Below are 19,176 nucleotides of genomic sequence, written 5' to 3'. Positions count from 1 at the left end.
AAACTATCCAACACAATGAACAAAAATGAATGAAAAACAAATAAATAAATGAAAGAATAATAACAAAAGACATATATACAAACAAACAAAAAACTAGTAAATTAAAAAAAGAAACAAGCAACCAACCAAAGAGGCAAACAAATAAAAAGCAAGCAAGAAATAATTCATAATTAATATACATACATTAAAAAAAAAAATTAAGAATAAATAAGTAAATAATAGAAACAAAGAAAAACACTTTGGTGTTCACAAATAAACAAATAAACCAAGAACAAAACAAATAAAAAATATCAAGCAAGCAATAAACTATCCAACACATTGAATGAATGAATGAATGAATGATGATAATCTTCCAGTGAACCTCTGTATGCGTAAATCTCCTCCCTTGGCGCCGTCTTTCTGTTTTTTTTTCTTCTTCAATGGGCCCAAAAGGGATCAAACCCTTCAGATCCTTTAGAAACAATAAAGGGACAATCTGAGGCTGTTTTATTTACTCATCTGATAATCAAAAGTGTCTGGCAGGCTTTGAAATCATGTATTCTTCAATAGTGGGCCTGATCAAGTTAATCTCAAGCAAGCCGCTGATAAACCAGATCAGCTATGCGTAATGATCCCGTTTGAGGGGGGGCAACAGATCCAAGGGCCGGTAGTTATCTCCGTCAGTAGTTAGGTCTCTGTAGACTACTGTCTCCATCCTTGTGTAGTGTTTCTAAAACAGCCCATTAACCTCTACCTGCCACTTCACAAGAGCCGCCTGCTTTGATACCAATACCAGCGGAAAAGGGCATAAACAAGAGCTGAATTACCCACGTTTGCAGCCACTCACAGGAACATTAAGTGTCTATGAGAGGGACATTTTCACAAAAGGACACTAGTGCAGTTTTGCTCTATTGGAATCAGAGAAACAAACAATAAATAAACAAACTAGCTTTTCATAAATAGTTTTTTTTTTTAATTCTAAAGACACTAAGACCATGAAACATTGAAAAAAAGACCATGAAACATTTATGTTTTATCTTCTGTATCAGTTAAACTAACTCTGAATGAATATATACATATATAGGAAATCATTTTCTAATTTGACACTATGAAATATTTTAGCTTAATTTTGTTGTGTTGAAACTGACTCGTATTTTAATTTAAAAAATAATTTGGATGTCCTTTTGCAAGTTGTTGACATTTCTGTTCTGTTATAAAAAGATTATAATAAAGGGATTTTGAAAACATTATTTTATTGTGCGGAAATAAATACAAAAAAATATTTTTTTCAAATGTTTGAGCTTAATTTTGCTGTGCTGGAAGTGTAAAAAATAAATCCTTTTATCATTTTACACTGAAATATTTGAGTTACATTTTGTAGTGCTGGGACAAATCAATCAGTAAATATATTTTCTTGTTTTACACTGAAATGTTTGAGCTTTCTTTTTGTGATCTTGGACCTGTACCTGGACTTGTGTGTGTGTGTGTGTGTGTGTGTGTATGCATGTATGTGTAAATAAATAAATAAAGGTTGTATATATTTTTTTTCAATTTAGCAGTTTTCTATTAGCATTTCTGTTCTAAAGATGTTTTATGATAAAAGGACTCTAAAAATTATTTTTTATTCTGCAATAAGAAAGAAAGTTTTTAAGTCTAAGGTGGATTTAGCTCTGTAGACATTATGCAATGATGCTTTTGCAGGATTCTAGTCAAATAACTAAAACTTTTTAACGTTAGGGATTACCAAACATTGCTCTCGGTTATGAAGCCTCTGTTTTTAACCTTGAACTTCCTCCATCACACTGTTCTGACATGAACATATGAAATCACACAGGCACACATGCACACCTCAGAGAGGAGACAGGATCAGAGATGGTTTTAAGGAGGGGATTACATCTCCAGACTTACTGGTGCCAGGAGTTAATGGGTTCACTCGAGGCCGATTAAGACGTCTTCATTACCACACTTGTGAAAACTGAAGGGGTGGAGATCAGGACGTTTCCTTTGATCCGGGGCGAAGTGAATTGTAAATGAGCTGGGATTAGCCCTATAAATACTTGAGCCCCATACTGGAGGTGTTGATCAGTGAACCAAAAGCCACGCTTATCAGAACACAAACACACATCTGACTCACTCAGACACAGGACTTCAGCTTCAAACTCAGCCTAAAGAACAACTGCTTTGTGTTGTTCTGGATATCTGTCTTTCTTTGCTGTATTTGGACACAGCTGGATCTCAAAGATGAAGGGGCATTTTTCCATTGAGTGGCTTTCTCAAAGCAGCCAGGCCTCGGGATCCACACTTCCCTCAAACTCTTGGGTCTCTCCTGGCCGGGACGTCTCGAGCACCTCTGGCACTGCCTCTGAGAGCCTTCCTGGCTTCTACAGCAGATGGGGACCGGAAAACACGGAGAATCAGGAGCATATGGATTCCACACATATGGAGCCAGCACAGCCGGGAAACAGTTTGTTGTGTACATCTACACAAGATACCAAATCCAATGACAACAATATCATCCAGCAACACACTCACGGTAAGAAACTGTACCAATAATCCATGTTTTTCCATTCCAATCCATTGTTGAAGAATTATATAATGTAAAATACTGATGTAAAAGTACTATTGTTTTTTTGTTCTTACTTTAATTATTAGTGATATAGCATAAATTACCAATAAACTCCATTTCAAGTGGTTTAATCCTATTTTTTTAAATAAGGCACATCTTTTTAAAAGTAATCCTTATAGCTAAATGAAAGATTGCATAGCATTTATATTATTTTACATTTATGTTTTTCCAGTTGAGCAATAATCTCTCCACCTAAATGCAAATTTACAATATATTTCCTCTTTCTCTCTTCTGTAGCCTAGATGTTGTTTTGTTACCTGCCTTCATATTTGACTCTTTGTACTCCGCATCAGAGCCAGGTTTCAGCAGCAGCAGCGCGGAGGAGGAGGAGACGTCAGGGTACGAGAGCGAGGGCGGCCCCTATCTCTCACCCGGGGCCCCTGAAGAACCGGCCCCGACAGTGTCGCCCTCTACCGGCCGCAGACCCCGAACTGCGTTCACCGCGGAGCAGATCAACAGTCTGGAGAGAGCCTTCAAGAGAAACGCTTATCTCGGAGCCCAGGACAAAGCTGAGCTCTGTAAAAGACTGAATCTGTCTGATAAACAGGTAATGAGGTCCATTCATTGTATTTATTACTACTATTATTTTAAAAGGGTTTAGTAATGTGATTTAAGGCGACTAAGAGTTCGTTTTTCCTTCCTCGAAATAGTGACGCACAGCTTCGTGAAGATTCGAACTCACGTGTCAAACTCAAATTCAAATTCAAAGTCACGTGATTTCAGTGAACAAGGCTTCGTTACGTCATAACTGTTTCGAAGTTTGTAGTAGGCTAGAAAAAAAATTAAAAATAAACAAAAAAATATATATAAAAATTTAAAAGGGGAGTATATAACCTCTTATTGGACTGTTTAGCCAAGCCCTCCATAAAACAAACAAAAAAATTAATAATAAAATCGTACACGGCATAATTAATGGTATTCGATTATTTATTTATTGCATTTCATATATTATACTTAAATAGAACATTTGCATTGGGTTGGGTTGGTAAAAGGTTTTTAATGCATGTTTGGTCAGAGTTTCTGTCGTATTTCCACAGTTTTGACCAGCAGGCGTCACTAACGTGCTGCGTTTCGAGCGCTTCGAAGCAGTGATTCTTCAATTGAATCAATTGATTCAAAGATTCGAATAGATTCGTTTCTCCCATCACTACCTTTAAATATCGGTTCCAAGATAGTACACTGACTTCTAAGAAAGCGAATCTCTTATATTTCTTTCCCAAATGTCTGTTTTGTTAGGAGAGAAATTTCGCGAAAAGGTTTCTTATCTATCACTCCTAATGACTGAGATCATCAACTCGTTTGGAGAGAGATCCATGAGCTGAACGAACGAGTTGATGATCTCAGTCAGGTGTGTTACATGCAAGACATGCAAAGTTTGCAAAGCAGGGGCATACAGCTGTCTACTGTAATTCCACGCTTCAAAGTCCCCCAAAATAGTGATTTAACTTTTGTTTATATGTTCATTGTAAACTTATCCCATTTTTTTTCTCCATTAGATCAGAAACTGGTTCCAGAACCGACGCATGAAGCTGAAACGGACCGTTCAGGACAGTCTGGCTCATGCCTGCCAGGCCAAGGTGGCCTCGCATATGATGCATTACTCCGATCTGCACAGTTTCCGTGCCACTCCGTATACCAGCTACTATCCAGCGGTCCAGGAGACCCCAGCACCTTACGGCCCGGGATTTCACTACAGTCCTGCTACAGCTGGAGGCCTGCCGACTCTGCCTGTGGAGGCCCTGTATCAGTACAGCACCCTACAGAGCCTTCCTGTCCATCCCAGCAACCCTTCCATGATGAGTCCATACCAGCCCTATCACTCACAGTACTACAACACACAGTGAGACGAGAGACCGACAGCAAAACATTCATTTCTGCCTGTTAAGCCTTGTGCTTGGTTTACATCTTTGCATTTGTGAATACAGGGTGAAGTGCAATAACAAATGTGATCTTGAATTATTATTTAAATATGTTTGTAAATCTTGAGAAAGTTCTATTTCGTTCATGTCTATGTGTACAAGAGGAGTGTATAAATAAATCATTTTCTATTTGATTACACCAAAGTGTAACATGCTTTATTACTGCCGTAATTAATACTTTTACTCGTCAAAGATGGATTAAATTGATCAAAAGTTACAGTTAAGACTATAATGCTGTACAAGATTTGAAATATCTATTTATCAAACTGTTCTCAACATCAGAAGATAATAATAATAAATGTTAAAGCAACAAATCAGCATATTAGAATGATTTCTGAAGGATCATGTGACACTGAAGACTGTAGTAATGATACTGAATGTTCAGCTTTGCATTACAGGAATAAATTATATTTTAAATGATATGCAAATAGCCAGTATTTTGAAATTGCAATAATATTTCCCATTATTACTATTTTACTGTATTTTTGATAAAATAGATGCAGCATTTTACTTTTTCAAAAACATTAAAAAGTCTTACCGACTTCAAATTATGTGAAGCCAAAACATAAACAATATTGTACTTACATATCATTTTGGGGATTTTGTACAACAAATATACTGACCTAAAACACTTTTAATCTTACATTTTAGCACTCTACTATCTATTATTAAAAATTCAGTTACAGGGTTTATGAAGTTAAATTTAAGATTTTTTTTAAGAAAAATATTAAATGGAAGGGAACACAATACATCAATGTTCTCTAAATGTTAATGTCTAGGGAGAACACATTGAGCTGCATTAAAACTTTGTTTGAAAATATAACTTCTAACACATCTCCTCTACTTCTTAATCATTTTTACAGTAACAGCTTTTGACTCATATACCTCAGCTTGCAGCCATTAGAATTTTTTTGTACTGTAGCATCTGATCATGTTTGAAAAATCTTCACTGTCTAAAGATACTTAAATGATCCATTTAACAGTGATGCAAAATGACATAATTGGTTGTTTTCTAATAAATTGATCCAAATGAAGTGAGTTTATGATTAAAAGAACAAAAAGCTGTTTAATTCCTAAGGCAACTAGACTTTATGTATGCATATTTAAAGTAAATGTATTTGTATTTAAAGAGACTTCACATACACACACAAAAAAATAAATATTCGGAGGATCATTTAATGCCATGACTATAAGTTAAGACTTTCTGCTGCAAATTGAGACCCTTTTATTTGTGGAAAGGCAAATTATGGCAAACAAACCCTTATGACCACAGCTATTTGATAAATGTTATCAATAAGCAGCTATAATCAAATGTAAAAGTACTATTAAATCAACTGCTGATGTTAATGTTAAGAAAAAAAATAAAGTTGCTTTAATACGTTTACACAAGTGTGTAAAACTATTTATATAATATAAATGAACCAAGAATAACTATCAGGATTTCAATAGATTTCCTGCAGTATTTAGCGGAGCATAAAGCTAATATGAAGAGTTGCTAAGCAATGTGTCAAATGAAAGTCACAAAAAGGCAAAAACACTTAGAAAAAAAATCTTTTAATGTATAAAACAGATTTTAAAAAGCCAATAAACGAAACCCAAACCTCACAAAACCCAGAACCCATTCCTTAACCCAACTAAACACAAAAACCATGATTACATTTCCTTACCCCAGAACACGCAACACCCCCCTCCCCCATTAATTACCATGAATACAGTACATCAAACTCTAAACACTGTTATGTTAAACTATGCTTGCCAAACAAATGGGGAAACATAACAAAAGCAACTGCTCTCTCAATGCTGACTGCCGTTTTCTATACAAAGACAGAATCGAACATCAATGCATCTTATACAGTTTTCTGCTGGCCCTTCTTTCCAATCAGTGACTTGTGGATGTGTGGAATCACACCTGTAGGGAAAGACAAAGACATGCCATTAAAATAATATCATTTTACAGCAAAGCAACATTTAATGCAAATCTATTAAAATAGAAGCAAATCAATTAAAATTTAATGCAAGAAGCTCACCTCCACCAGCAATAGTAGCTTTGATAAGTGAGTCCAACTCCTCATCACCACGGATGGCCAGCTGTAAATGCCTCGGAGTGATACGCTTCACCTTCAGATCCTTGGAGGCATTACCAGCCAACTCCAAAACCTGTAAATAAGATGAGCAATGGGTTTGAACGAGGTTGATTTTGCTTTACAGATGATTCACGGTAAGAAAAAAAAAAAAAAATTCACAGCCAGCCAAAAATCTGCCACTATGACATCCAACAGGCTTGTTAAACAAACCGTGCCAAAATAAAATCATTACCTCAGCAGTCAAGTACTCCAAGATAGCGGCACTGTACACCGCTGCTGTAGCTCCGACGCGACCGTGGCTGGTGGTTCGGGTCTTCAGGTGCCGGTGGATACGACCTACAGGGAACTGAAACATAAAAACCAATCACATACTCAATATCACATGGTTAAATTCAAAAGCAGCTCATTTTTTCCAAACGTGGCAGAGGAATGTGTACCTGCAGACCAGCTCTTTGTGATCTGGAGACTGCTTTTGTCTTGGCTTTTCCGCTGTCCTTTCCAGCTTTTCCTCCAGCCTGCAGAAGCACATGAAAAGGCTTTTTTTTTTAAGTCTCGTTGAAAGACGAGAAACCTCTCGTGAAACAGCAGTGAAACAAGTTTTACTCTGAAATTGCTGGTATTTTTCTCAAATAATTAACAGAAATCTCGCTCCTGTGACATTAATTTAACGTTAACTTACATCTTCGATTTTTTTTTTGACTTGAAGGTATTTTTAATAAAGTGATTTACAAACCCCCCCAAATGACTTTGTATACTTAGTATTTAAATAAAAGTACAAATAAAACAAAGTAAATTCAAAATTAACTTATTTTTCAGCGCGTCCGAACAACATAAGCACATGTTACCTCTAAGTTGGTCTATTAACTTAAAACATTGCCATATCACACCAATCCAATTAAATACACTCATGATTTGATTTGTTTTGCTTTATAAAGCCCCAGATTGGTTTTAATCCACGGTCGGCGCTCTTTTCCAAGAACACTGCAAAGCCACAAACACCGCGAGCTTATTAAAAGCCATCACGTGCGCAGAATTAAAGCACGACACCTTTACAATTTATACAAAACATAGCCGTCCGAACTAGGCTTTATTTTAGAAATTGTACAATAAAAATGTTGCTTTACCATATCGTCAGACGAGCTTCTTCTGTTTTCGCACGAAACGGAGGGAAAACACAATGATATCCACTTCAGCGTTTAGCGCGGTACGTTCCCGCTTAATAACCAATGAGCGAGCTACGTCTTGGTTTGAAACGTCGGTTTGGTCCAATCACAGAGCTTCTCTATATGTGGGTGGTTTTTTTTAGTTCTCTTTTTTTTTCTTAGAGCACTAGTCTTGTGCGCATGCGTGCCGCCGTCATCTTTCATAGCAAAAAAAAAGAAGTATTTTTTTAATTGTGATGTGATCGGTAGTTTCGATCACAATAAACTCTATAGAATAATAACTGGCATGTTATCGTGTATTCTGTTGTAAAAGCTACAATTTATGCATAATTAATCAATTATGTCACTGAGCACGTTTTGTCTGTTTATTTCAGGTCTCTTTCTGTTCAGCTTCCTCTTTTCCTAAAGAAAAGTGTCCGTGCCCTTTTCATTTTGCATGCGCTTATATCTGTTGATGACCATAGCTATATATATATATATATATAGCTACAAAAAACAAACAGGATTTTGAACAAAACTGAGCAGGCACGATTTTAATGTATTTTCTTAATTCTGCATTTAATGTATATATCATAGAATGGCTGGTATTCTTTATCCTATTTCATCTTTCCCTCGTTTACATAATGATTTGTTTTATGTTTTGGGGACGTTTTTAAAACTTTTTTTTTTTTTTTTACCTGGCCATGTTCTAAAAAAAAAAAGCTCGACTCCTTAGTTACCTGGACTACTTGCGCATGTGCGATCGTTTGCCGCCTTTTTTTTTTTTTTTGTCTGCTTCTCTTTTACAGTCTGTGAGATTGACCTGTAAATGAACGAATTACCACAACAATAACGAGAAACGTATAAAACAATAGTACAGAATTAAAACCTGATTATCATATGATTAAAAGCCTATGTTCCTCAATTAAAATTTGATTGCCAAAGCCGTTGTCATGAACATACCACCCAAAAGTGACAACTCACCTATCCTCAACTATGCAAATTTATTGTCTTAATTTTGTAGTTGTATTAGGTTATAAATAACTCATTTTGGCAAATTTCCCTCTTTTCTCTCGTTTTTGTCAAGTCTGTGAGTTTTTGCTTCACTTTGTAAGCAAGTTAGATTTTACACTCATATTTTAGCTGCTCCTGTTTAGTATTTATTTACCTTTTGAAAATTAATTTAATTAATTATTCTTGAACTAAAAAAGTATTGGTTGTGCTGGCACTTTTCTTTTTATTTGTTGACAGTGGAGGGCGTAATAGTCCACATTTATTGTTTTCCGTCTTGATTTATTATTTTACAGTATGGTACAGTAGGCTAGCAATACCTATATTAATAAACTTATTTAATTAAAAGAAAGGGATTCAGTCATAAAATCTAAAATACACATAAGTAGCCTAAACTGTTTCTGGATTATTTTGTGTTTGACTTATGATGCCTAAAATGTTTTATTTACATGATTTTTAAATAATTTATATTGATTTTTATGTTTACATGAAGGTTTCCCGAAGGTAGTTGAACATTAATGTTACCAAATAGATTATGCATTCTTGGATCTGTTATTGGCTGATGAAAGACATCCGGGGGCGGGGAAATTTGTAGGACTTTGATAAAAAATAATAATAATAAAATCTGTAGCATCGGACTGCATGTTTATTAAGATTCAAGAGTAGTTTTGCAGTTGGCACACAGATTTGCAAACAAAAGCGGTGAATATGGTATGAGATTTGATATAGTTATGAAGCTTGAGGTATACCTCAAGTAAATAGGTATAGGAAATTTCTCATAGCTGATTTAAGAGTCATGAGCAACAGGTGAATTATTTTAGTGATTTAAAAAAAAGTTATTGCTCATCTTATGATTTCTAGTTTTCATTAAATGTAAAATACTATAATTATGCTATATTGTTACAGGCCTAATTAACTCTCTTTTTATTTTTTTTTGGAGTTGCAATATTTGGAACTGTGTTGGACAGAGTAATAATTAAAACAATTTGCAATAATTTGTAGGGTGAAGTCAGCTAAAATGGGCCACGTTTTGGTAAATTACTTATAATACCATCAAATAAGCTATGAATGAGATCTAATTATATTTTTATAAATTAGCATAGGTCTCTTAAATATTTATATATATTTTTAAATGTCAAAACGTATAACTGTTTTCAAATTATGAGCGTTAGAGTATCAGCACACAGCCGGTACCTTCTTGAACAACGGCACAACATTTAGGTAAAATGGGCCAATACAAAAAGAGAACAACACAGGAAATGTTGGCTGAAATTATTTTATTTTTAACAGTAAATTGACACTATTGTCTTTATGCCATAGCAAAACAGTCTTTTTACTTTTTAATATCGACTCCAAGCTTTTGAAGTGTAGAGTTTATAATGTTACAAAAGCTTTTTATTTCATATAAATGCTGATCTTAGGATCTTTCTATTCAGCAAAGAATCCCGAAAAAAAAATTACTCAACTGAATAAAAAAAGTTTCTTGAACAGCATATTAGAAATTTAGGTTTGATTCACAGGAATAAATTACATTTTAAAATATATTCAAATAGAAAACAGTTATTTTAAATAGAAAAAATATTTCTAACATGTAAGAAAAAATCTCACTGTTTAAAAACTTTTGACTTGTAGTTTATGTGTGTTTGTATTTTTTATAAATTTTATAGATTTTATATGCATGAATATCTCGGCCTATAAACCTTTTTTCACCCTCAATTTCCGTTTTAAAATGTGTGTGTGTGTGTATGCAGCCCATTTTAGCTAAAAATTGCAGCCCATTTTAGCTTAACCAGGCATTTCTACCTAAAATGCTGTTTTTCACAAAAGCCTAAGATTCTTTTTTAAATAAAACTTTTTCTATTTGAAAGAGCATGTCAAAAAATTGTTCATAAACCTTTGCTTTGTTGGTAAGCATGCACTGTAAAAAAAAAAAAAAAAACCTATAAAAAAAATTTAAGGTAAAAAACTGGCAGCTGTGGTTGCCAGATTTATACCATAGAAATATGGTAACAACGTTTTAGGTTTTACCTTAAATTTACAGTTAAATACTGTAATTTAATTAACTGATAATGTTAACACCAACTTATTGAAGTACTGAACCCTGTTTTGTACCTTTGTAATACACTGATAAGAAAGTGAGAAAAGAGAAAATGACATACAGCCAAGTAGACCCATACTCAGAATTTGTGCTCTGCATTTAACCCATTCAAAGTGCACACACAGCAGTGAACACACACACATCCGGAGCATTGGGGATCATTTATGCTGCGGCACCCAGGGGGCAGTTGGGGGTTCAATGCCTTGCTCAAGGACAACTCAGTTGTGGTATTGCCGGCCCAAGACTCAAACTCACAACCCTAGGGTGAGGAATCATACTCTCTAACCACTAGGCCACGACTTCCCCTAACCACCAGAAGCAGGTGGTAATGAAAAAGTTTGGCCCATTTTACCTGATAGCCCATTTTATCTGACTTCACTCTACAAAAAGTCTTATTCAACCCAACCCGGGTTATTCAGCCAGTTACACACTGATTACTGTATCACCTTCTAAAATTAAAGAAAGAGTGATCACTATTCATGTGCGTGCTTTTCCTTATCACTTTCACAACACACTGACCTCTGGAATTAAACCCCGACGTCACCTTTGACGTCATCCCTCACATAAAGCCGGAAGTTCAGCAGCTGATCTACCGTCAGTGTTTTTCTTTTACTGTCTATGGTGATTACGTCATTGCTCATGATTAAAGAGCGGGAAAACTGCTGACCCTGGTTAAGATTAAATAAATAAATAAATAAATGTGTAGGCTACATTTAAATTCTACATAAAACTGTTATGCAAAGTATTTTGATAATTTAGAAGCATCTTATAGTATGGATTTTAAAGAAGATATAATTTCATTACATTTAAAGTAGCCTATATTTTTTTTCAATACTAATATAAAAATACTTATAGCCTATAAATAGGTTACTAAGTGTTTAAAAATATGTTAATTTCACATTTATTTAATTATTTCGTTTACATTCACTATATTTTATATTGTTTTCAACACCAAATGCACGTCATATCTGAATATATCTATTTAATTTTCTGTTACTTTCATTGCATAGTTGCACTGGCAATACAAAACAGTGAAGTAGCTACTTTGATATATAAATGATTAGGCTATTTTTCTATTTGTTATTGTCTCTTGTGTTGTTGTTGTCTCTGTGTGGAAGCTAAAACAAATTCCTCGTAAGCGCAAGCTTGGCAGTAAAGCACTTTCTGATTCTGATTAAAAAAAAATGATAATGTTTATTAGTTCTCCTTCAAAGCCTGAGCTTAGCTCCAGAAGGACAGGAAATGCCGGCACAGGAGGAGGAAACGACTCTAACCAATGAAGCCCAAACGCACCTCCCTCGCGCTCCGAGTGACAAGCGCGCAGACCTATTGGTGACCCCGCGAGAGCGCGTCGCCTGTTATTGGCAGATGTGAAGCCAATGCTGTGTCGCTGAGACCCGTGCCTGCTGGAGCGGGGCAAAGAGGAGCGTTTCTCAGAGGGAGAAGTTGGCTGGAGGTGCTGAAGATGGCGGATGGAGACAGCGGGAGCGAGCGCGGGGGCCTCCAGCACTTCCAGCGGGAGCAGGAGACCCAAGAGCTGGCGTCCAAGCGCCTTGACATCCAGAACAAGCGCTTCTACTTGGACGTCAAGCAGAACGCGAAGGGCCGCTTCATTAAGATAGCGGAGGTGGGCGCCGGGGGCTCCAAGAGCCGCCTGACTCTTTCCATGTCCGTAGCGGCCGAGTTCCGCGACTACTTCGGGGATTTCATCGAGCATTACGCCCAGCTGGGGCCGAGCAGCCCGGAGCAGATTGCGCAGTCGTCCGCTGGCGATGACGGAGGCCCGCGGCGGGCTCTGAAGAGCGAGTTCTTGGTACGCGAGAACCGCAAATACTACCTCGACTTAAAGGAGAACCAGCGCGGGAGGTTCCTGCGCATCCGCCAGACCGTCAACCGAGGTCCCGGCTTCAGCGTCGGTGGAGGAGGGGCCGGTCCCGGCGGTGGCGTGCAGGCCGGCCAAACCATCGCGCTGCCGGCGCAGGGCTTGATCGAGTTCCGAGACGCGCTCGCCAAGCTCATCGACGACTACGGCGGGGAGGACGAGGAGCTCAGTGGGGGGCTCGGGGCCGCGGGGGGCTACGGCGAGCTCCCCGAGGGCACATCCATCATGGTGGACTCCAAGAGGTTCTTCTTCGACGTGGGCTCCAACAAGTACGGCGTGTTCCTGAGGGTCAGCGAGGTCAAGCCCAGTTACAGGAACTCCATCACCATCCCCTTCAAGGCCTGGGGGAAGTTCGGAGGAGCCTTCTGCCGCTATGCCGAGGAGATGAAGGAGATCCAGGAGAGACACCGGGATAAGATGTATGAGAGGAGAGAGGAGTCCGAGGGCGAGGACGTGGACGACGACTGACCCCAGGAGATGTGTGAAACAAAAAGTGCATGAACTGAACTCAAATAGCCTACTAAAATATTCATCGGACAGAAAAATAGATCTGTGAAATTTCTGTGTGGTGAGAGTTTGGGGAGGGGGGTGGGGTCGTCCAAGTTTTAAGGCGTGGGGCGAAGGATGTCTCGTTGGGTTTGATTTATTCCTGATGCTGCCCTGTCCTGTGAAACCAGCAAGTTTAATTGTCTTAGCTCACAATTAAACTTTTGTTACATCAATGCCAAGGCTGCTGAATTTCAAAAGCGGCACGTATATGATAAAACCATGCTATAAGGGTGCAAACATGTTTTTAGAGGGGAGAAGTTTAGTATATACAGTATATATATCTAGCATCACTGGTCTTCATGGTGTGTTTCCTCCCAAGGCAGCATGGGACTTTCAAAATGTATATCAAAAGTTTTGTTCCCAGTTTATTTGTTTCTTTTTATAGACAAATGCTCCCTTTTTTGTACTCAGACCAACATGACTTTTATGGTTTGGCCAATTTGATTGAGCAATGAAAAGTTTTTAATTCAGATTTGGAGCATTTTGACCCCCTGGTTTGGAGTTTGTGTGTCTCGGCTGTTCATGGCGAGACTTTTTAAAGTCATAATCTGACTTTATTACAGGCATTATTGATGAAAATGGTTGCTTTGTGCACATCCTTCCACCGGTGCTATAAATGGATGGTGATATATTTTGGTTTTGGGGTCAACATTCAACATCAACATTGGGTCAAAGTCCCCTCAGAATATTTAAGGACAGATTGCTTAAGTCAATAGATGCATGGTATTAGTTAATATAAAGGACAGCTATGTGGGCGAGTGTTTTCACCCTGTCCCCTTTAGTGTTGTCTTTTTTTATTTTTTTTTTTATTTTTTTTATGTGAGATCATTCTTTATCAGAGAATACGAAAACAAACCAGCATATTTTTGAATACACAAAGTAAAAATTATATATAAACTACAGAATTATTAAAGCTCAAGAAGCTAATTTTGTAAAAAAGAGAAATAAGCTGGGATTGGAAGACTGTCCAGTGTATGTGTTTTGTGGAAGATTAGATTAGCCTTGCGAAACGTCACCCTCCCAAGCTCCTCCCACAACCTTTTTGAGTTTACAGCACGCACTTCATTATGTTTTCTTTCTACGTGATTAATATCAAACATCTTTCCGGTAGTCTCGTGTGTCCATTTCTGAGCATGCCCGTCCCGCATTTGCCTTTTTATTTAATTTATTGCTTTCTCTTGTGTAGTATCTGCAGCTATATTAATGCAAGACTTTTGTTTAGCCTTTCACCAAAAATATTATAAAAATAACTAAGTAGACCAGTGGGTTATGATGGAGAAAGATTATTAACGACGTTAAACAGATCTCATCCATGCACTTTAGCAAAAACACGAAATGCGTTATGTTTGCGTCCACCGCGAAGAATTTAACAACATTTTCTTTTTTTGGGGGGGAGCAACAGTGTTTTGTGAAGCCTCCTTTGACCTGTTTCGTGTTAAATGGCAGCTGTTGAAGTCATGTATACTGCTGTGATCTTTCCTAAAATGCAAGATGGTCGAATTGCATCCCATGTTATGAAATATTTTCACACACTCTTATCCGTTTGCTGCAGAATTGTTAATGTATGCCAATCTCTGATCTCGTTCTCTGTACTTCCACGATTGCAGCAGCTGTTTCTCCTCAAAAGTGTGCTGACTTAGCAGGCCGGCTATTTTAATGCGAGAAGCATGAACAGGGTGAGCATTCCTGCCCTGGCGGCCGTGGATTCAGCTGTGCCGTTTGCTCTGTAGTGCGGCGAGGCACAAGGGCCCGATTGTTGATTCGTTTGCATGCCACTGCAAATCTTATTACATCAGCAGACTGCATTCGCTGCACGTGATAAAGCCACATAATGGAGAAAAACCCGTCGTTTGACACATTAACATACAGCATTGAGTGTTTTCTGTGCAACCTTAAAAAACAGGCCCTGATTTGGCAGCCGAGCCTAAACGGCAATAGAAAGCGTGACACAGCAGCTGTTTTGGCAGGACATTCTTGCGTTTCCCCCCCGCCTGCTCCCCTCCTAAGCTGCTGTTCGGGTTGCTCTGCTAAACTGAGCATTTGTAGACGGGAGGCACCATTCGGGACTCGAGGGGGGCTGAGTTGGCTGTATAACAGGACTCACTGCTCGCTTTAGGAAGGAGATTTGCCATATGCTGGCGTGTCTAAATCAGCAGCGTTTGTGCATTCATTTTGATTGTATGACCCATCAGTACTAATAGTGAAATGAATGTGTCATATGGAACAACTGAGACTAATTGTTTCAGACAACAAAAAGCAATTTGAAAGCATTTTTTCTTCACTTTGAGAGATGCATTAAAACCCTCTAGGCTGCTAAACTTCAAAGTGGAGTTGAATATCGCAGCAATTTTTTTTCATTCGTTTAAAATGAGGAATCGGGCACAAATCTCTTGCAGAATACCAGAACACTTTCAACTGAACTAGGCGGAGTTTATTTCAGATGTAATATATATATATTACATCTATATCTTACATGTGCTGTAAACGTTTGTGTTTGGTTTCCGCCTTATTGTCACTAAAAAGAAAAACAAAAGGGACAGGAAGCAATACTCATCCAGAGGGGTGGGATTATGAGTTAATTTCCTGTCAGGCTCTTCGCCGACTCATCCTGACGTTGGGATTTGTGCAAAGTTGTGTGGGGCGTCTGCATACTTTTCAAATGAACAATACCTCTGTACCACTGTACGAAAACTTCTGAAAGAATGTTCTGTTATTGCAGGTGACTCACCCGAGCTCTTAACAGCATCCATGTGTCAACTACATTTTCCTGATCATACGCACAAGAGCAGCAATTCATAGAACAATCTTTATCGAAAGGTAGCTATTTTTCCAATATCTTATCTTATGCGTTCAGCAGAGATTTTAACGTCGGAATGCCCTCGTCTGGTTTAAACTCAGGTTCTTGGCATTCTTCGTATATATATATATATATATATATATATATATATATATATATATCTGTTACTTGATGCTGAAGTTACGGAGCTACTGCAGGACACTGTCAAGAGCTCAGGTCTCAGATACTCAAAGTATCTCCACCCATCCCATCAAGCCCCGCCCCTCACAATAGACTGCTTCTATCAAATCGGGCAGCCTTCCATTTTTCCCATGGCTAAACCTTTTTTTCTTTTGGAGATTTACAAGTCTATATTTAGAAAATGCTATGTATGTTTATAACAGAATAAAGGAAACTATAAGTGATGGAAAGCAAACTACTGAACTGGTGTTGTTTTGTTCATGTACATGGTGTTCACCAGTTTAAGTAGTATTTATGTAGTACATATTTTCAAGTAGCTTTTATTTCGATTTTTTTGTAAGTATTTTTGTTCTAATTGTTTTTATTTTATTTTTTATTATAATTTTTATTTAGGTTTAATGTTATTTTATTTTTAATTTATTTTAGAATTGTTTTTAAATATTACTTTTTAGCTTTATTTATTTTTATTTATTTCTTTATTTATTTCCAGTTAGTGATTTTAGTGTAGCCCAGGCGACATTTGTCATTTTTGTTTCATTTAGGGGTTTCATCTAATATTTATACTTTATTTTATTTCAGCTTTATTTAAATCAAGAATAATGATTTGTTTAACAGTGATAACCCTATAGTCAATATAAAAAATTATTTTACCTATTTATTTTATAGAAGTAAATTATAAAACCATTTGTCTTCTAATAATAGTCTTTAGTCAAAATGTAATGGCTTTTGTTTCAATCCCGCCTCTGAAATGACTTTGTGTTTGTCTAACGTTTTGCCAATAGTTAGTGCAGTAATTCATTGCAATTCAATGTCAGCTACTAATATAATAATAAATGTTACTGCAATAAAAGCAAATAACTGATTTTGGGTTACATTCTTGTTTTTGAAAGTGAAATAGACCTTCAGCCACTAAAACCATTCCACTGTAAATTATTTATTTTAAGTTAAATATCTTTTTTTATTATTCTTAATATGCCACATAATATACTGTTCAAACATTTGGTGTCAGTAAGTCTCTTCTCAAAAATACAGTAAAACAGTTATATTGTGAAATACTATAACTGTTTTCTATTTTAATATATTTAAAAATTTTATTTATTCCTGTGATGCAAAGCTAAATTTTCAGCATCATTCCTCCAGTCTTCAGTGTCACATGATCCTTCAGAAATCATTCTAATATACTGATTTACTGCTGAAAAAATATTTATTATTATTATCAATGTTAAAAATGGTTAATATTATGTGGAAACTGATGCATTTTTGTTCAGGATTCTTCAAAAGAATAGCATCTAAATAAAACAGACATCTGTAACATTGTCAATTTTGCTCAAATGAATTTCCTTGCTGAATAAAAGTATATTAAAAAAAGATATTACTAACCCCAAACTTTTGAGTGTTAAGTAAAAGTAAAACTTTACTTCGTGACTTACATAACTTAAAAAGTGAGTCAGTGCGTGGTAAGGCATGTTGTAATGGTGACGTAAAAATTGCAGTTTGACAATATGTAATTTACCTACATTGCAGCATCTCCAGCCACACAGATGCCTGCGGCCCATTTGGTGAACGTCACTATAATGACAGTCATTCTCACAGGAGCCCACGGGAATGTAAGTCACCCTCTTTAAAGAATACAGGGGATACCACGTACGAATACACTATGTGTCCCAGCTGACCCTTAGGAAGTGACCCCGTCGCACCCGTGGAATTAGACAGACAGGGTGGCACTGTAGACCGGGACGCAATGCCACGCTGAGGTCTCTGCCAGATCAGATCCGGATTATTTGAAATGCACTGAGCTCCTGCTGTGATCACACGAGCATTCATTGGTCACGAAGACTCGGCGCTGTCTCTAAGCATTAAATGTGGACCAAATTTAGACACGCAACTGGATGGTCTGTCATTATTCTGATTTAGGTCAGGGTGGGTGGGGTCATATGACATCATAAGTGCCAGGATATTCAAATGTTCGGGCTTAGGTTTTTCTCTAGATGAATAAAATGCAAATATGTCTCGTTGGTAAGACTTTATGGTGGTGCATACATTTTTTCTAAGTTAAACTAATAATGCTTATGACTTATGATTATGTTGATGATTACGTTGAAGTGTAATTATTAATTTAGCAGACACCTTTTTTGTTTAATTAATAATGAGATTATTAGTAAGCGTTATTCATTGATATACTATTTATTTTAATTTTGTTATTTTGTATTTTTATTTAATTTGATATCTTCTGTTATTAGCTTATGTCTACACAGTTTTTTTTCTAAGTTTTTCAATTATTCAGTTTTAGTTACTTCATGTAAGAAATGTTGTAAGAGATGCTGAGAGATTTATTTCTGTTAATGTTTATTTTATTTCAATTAACCAGCAGAAATGTAACGATTTGATATTTATTTAAAGTAATTATTAATATATATTTTTTAAGTTCATGGCAACTAGCTTAAATAAGATTTTTGTTTTGTTTATACTTAATTTTATTCAATATTTTAAGTTATGAAAATTTATGTTTCTATAAATTTAGTTATTATTTTGTCTTGTGGAGTATATTTAAACGTGAAATAGCTTATTCAGGACAGTACCTAATAAAAATAACATGCAATTGTCATGATCCCACTTATTTTGTTTCAATTATTAACATTTTGCACACTCTGCAAGGGGTTATGTAAACTTATGAGCATAACTGTATGTGTGTTTATATATCTCATTTTCTAATTTTATTTGTTGTTGTTGTTAATGACAATAAACCTGCTGCACACGATGCTTTCGACATCGTTGTGAGGTGAAGTCCTCGGAGAGCAGCACACACCGTTTGACTCTGTAAATGAACTGCTGCCTTTGGAACCCAGCTCGAGCTCCCCGGTGAGAAGTGAACACTCGAGCAGATGAGAGGACCGCGTAAAGAGGAGGAG

The 19,176-nt window shown here is 36.7% G+C and overlaps 3 protein-coding genes across 3 annotated transcripts; 2 read left to right on the top strand and 1 right to left on the bottom strand.

Moving 5' to 3' along the window:
- Positions 1–2,102: 2,102 nt before the first annotated feature.
- Positions 2,103–4,668, top strand: ved (ventrally expressed dharma/bozozok antagonist). Its single transcript, XM_059538843.1, has 3 exons — positions 2,103–2,512; positions 2,899–3,152; positions 4,102–4,668. Exons 1-3 carry the CDS (start codon positions 2,221–2,223, stop codon positions 4,447–4,449), a joined length of 894 nt encoding a protein of 297 aa, XP_059394826.1. The 5' UTR covers positions 2,103–2,220; the 3' UTR covers positions 4,450–4,668.
- Positions 4,669–6,066: 1,398 nt separating this feature from the next.
- On the bottom strand, positions 6,067–7,862 carry LOC132127041 (histone H2A.Z). The gene is made up of 5 exons (XM_059538651.1): positions 7,733–7,862; positions 7,046–7,123; positions 6,841–6,954; positions 6,552–6,681; positions 6,067–6,433 (listed from the first exon to the last, which is right to left on the bottom strand). Exons 1-5 carry the CDS (start codon positions 7,733–7,735, stop codon positions 6,372–6,374), a joined length of 387 nt encoding a protein of 128 aa, XP_059394634.1. The 5' UTR covers positions 7,736–7,862; the 3' UTR covers positions 6,067–6,371.
- A 4,242-nt stretch (positions 7,863–12,104) lies between these two features.
- On the top strand, positions 12,105–15,479 carry LOC132127757 (transcriptional activator protein Pur-beta). The gene has a single exon (XM_059539835.1). The coding sequence runs from the start codon at positions 12,325–12,327 to the stop codon at positions 13,207–13,209; it is 885 nt and encodes a 294-aa protein (XP_059395818.1). The 5' UTR covers positions 12,105–12,324; the 3' UTR covers positions 13,210–15,479.
- Positions 15,480–19,176: the final 3,697 nt, after the last annotated feature.

This window comes from Carassius carassius, chromosome 45 (assembly GCF_963082965.1).
Source record: "Carassius carassius chromosome 45, fCarCar2.1, whole genome shotgun sequence".
Taxonomy (NCBI): domain Eukaryota; kingdom Metazoa; phylum Chordata; class Actinopteri; order Cypriniformes; family Cyprinidae; genus Carassius; species Carassius carassius.
The sequence above is the reverse complement of the archived record's forward strand: the minus strand, read 5'-3'. Positions and strand labels throughout refer to the sequence as shown.

Bases quoted from the DNA above. Each gene is read 5' to 3' on its own strand.
- ved (XM_059538843.1), top strand. From the start codon at position 2,221: ATGAAGGGGCATTTTTCCATTGAGTGGCTTTCTCAAAGCAGCCAGGCC. The intron at 2,513-2,898 runs GTAAGAAACTGT...ACTCCGCATCAG, and splicing joins CATCCAGCAACACACTCACG to AGCCAGGTTTCAGCAGCAGC. The intron at 3,153-4,101 runs GTAATGAGGTCC...TTTCTCCATTAG, and splicing joins TGAATCTGTCTGATAAACAG to ATCAGAAACTGGTTCCAGAA.
- LOC132127757 (XM_059539835.1), top strand. From the start codon at position 12,325: ATGGCGGATGGAGACAGCGGGAGCGAGCGCGGGGGCCTCCAGCACTTC.
- LOC132127041 (XM_059538651.1), bottom strand. The intron at 6,955-7,045 runs GTACACATTCCT...TTTATGTTTCAG, and splicing joins CACAAAGAGCTGGTCTGCAG to TTCCCTGTAGGTCGTATCCA. The intron at 6,434-6,551 runs GTGAGCTTCTTG...CTTTCCCTACAG, and splicing joins AGCTACTATTGCTGGTGGAG to GTGTGATTCCACACATCCAC.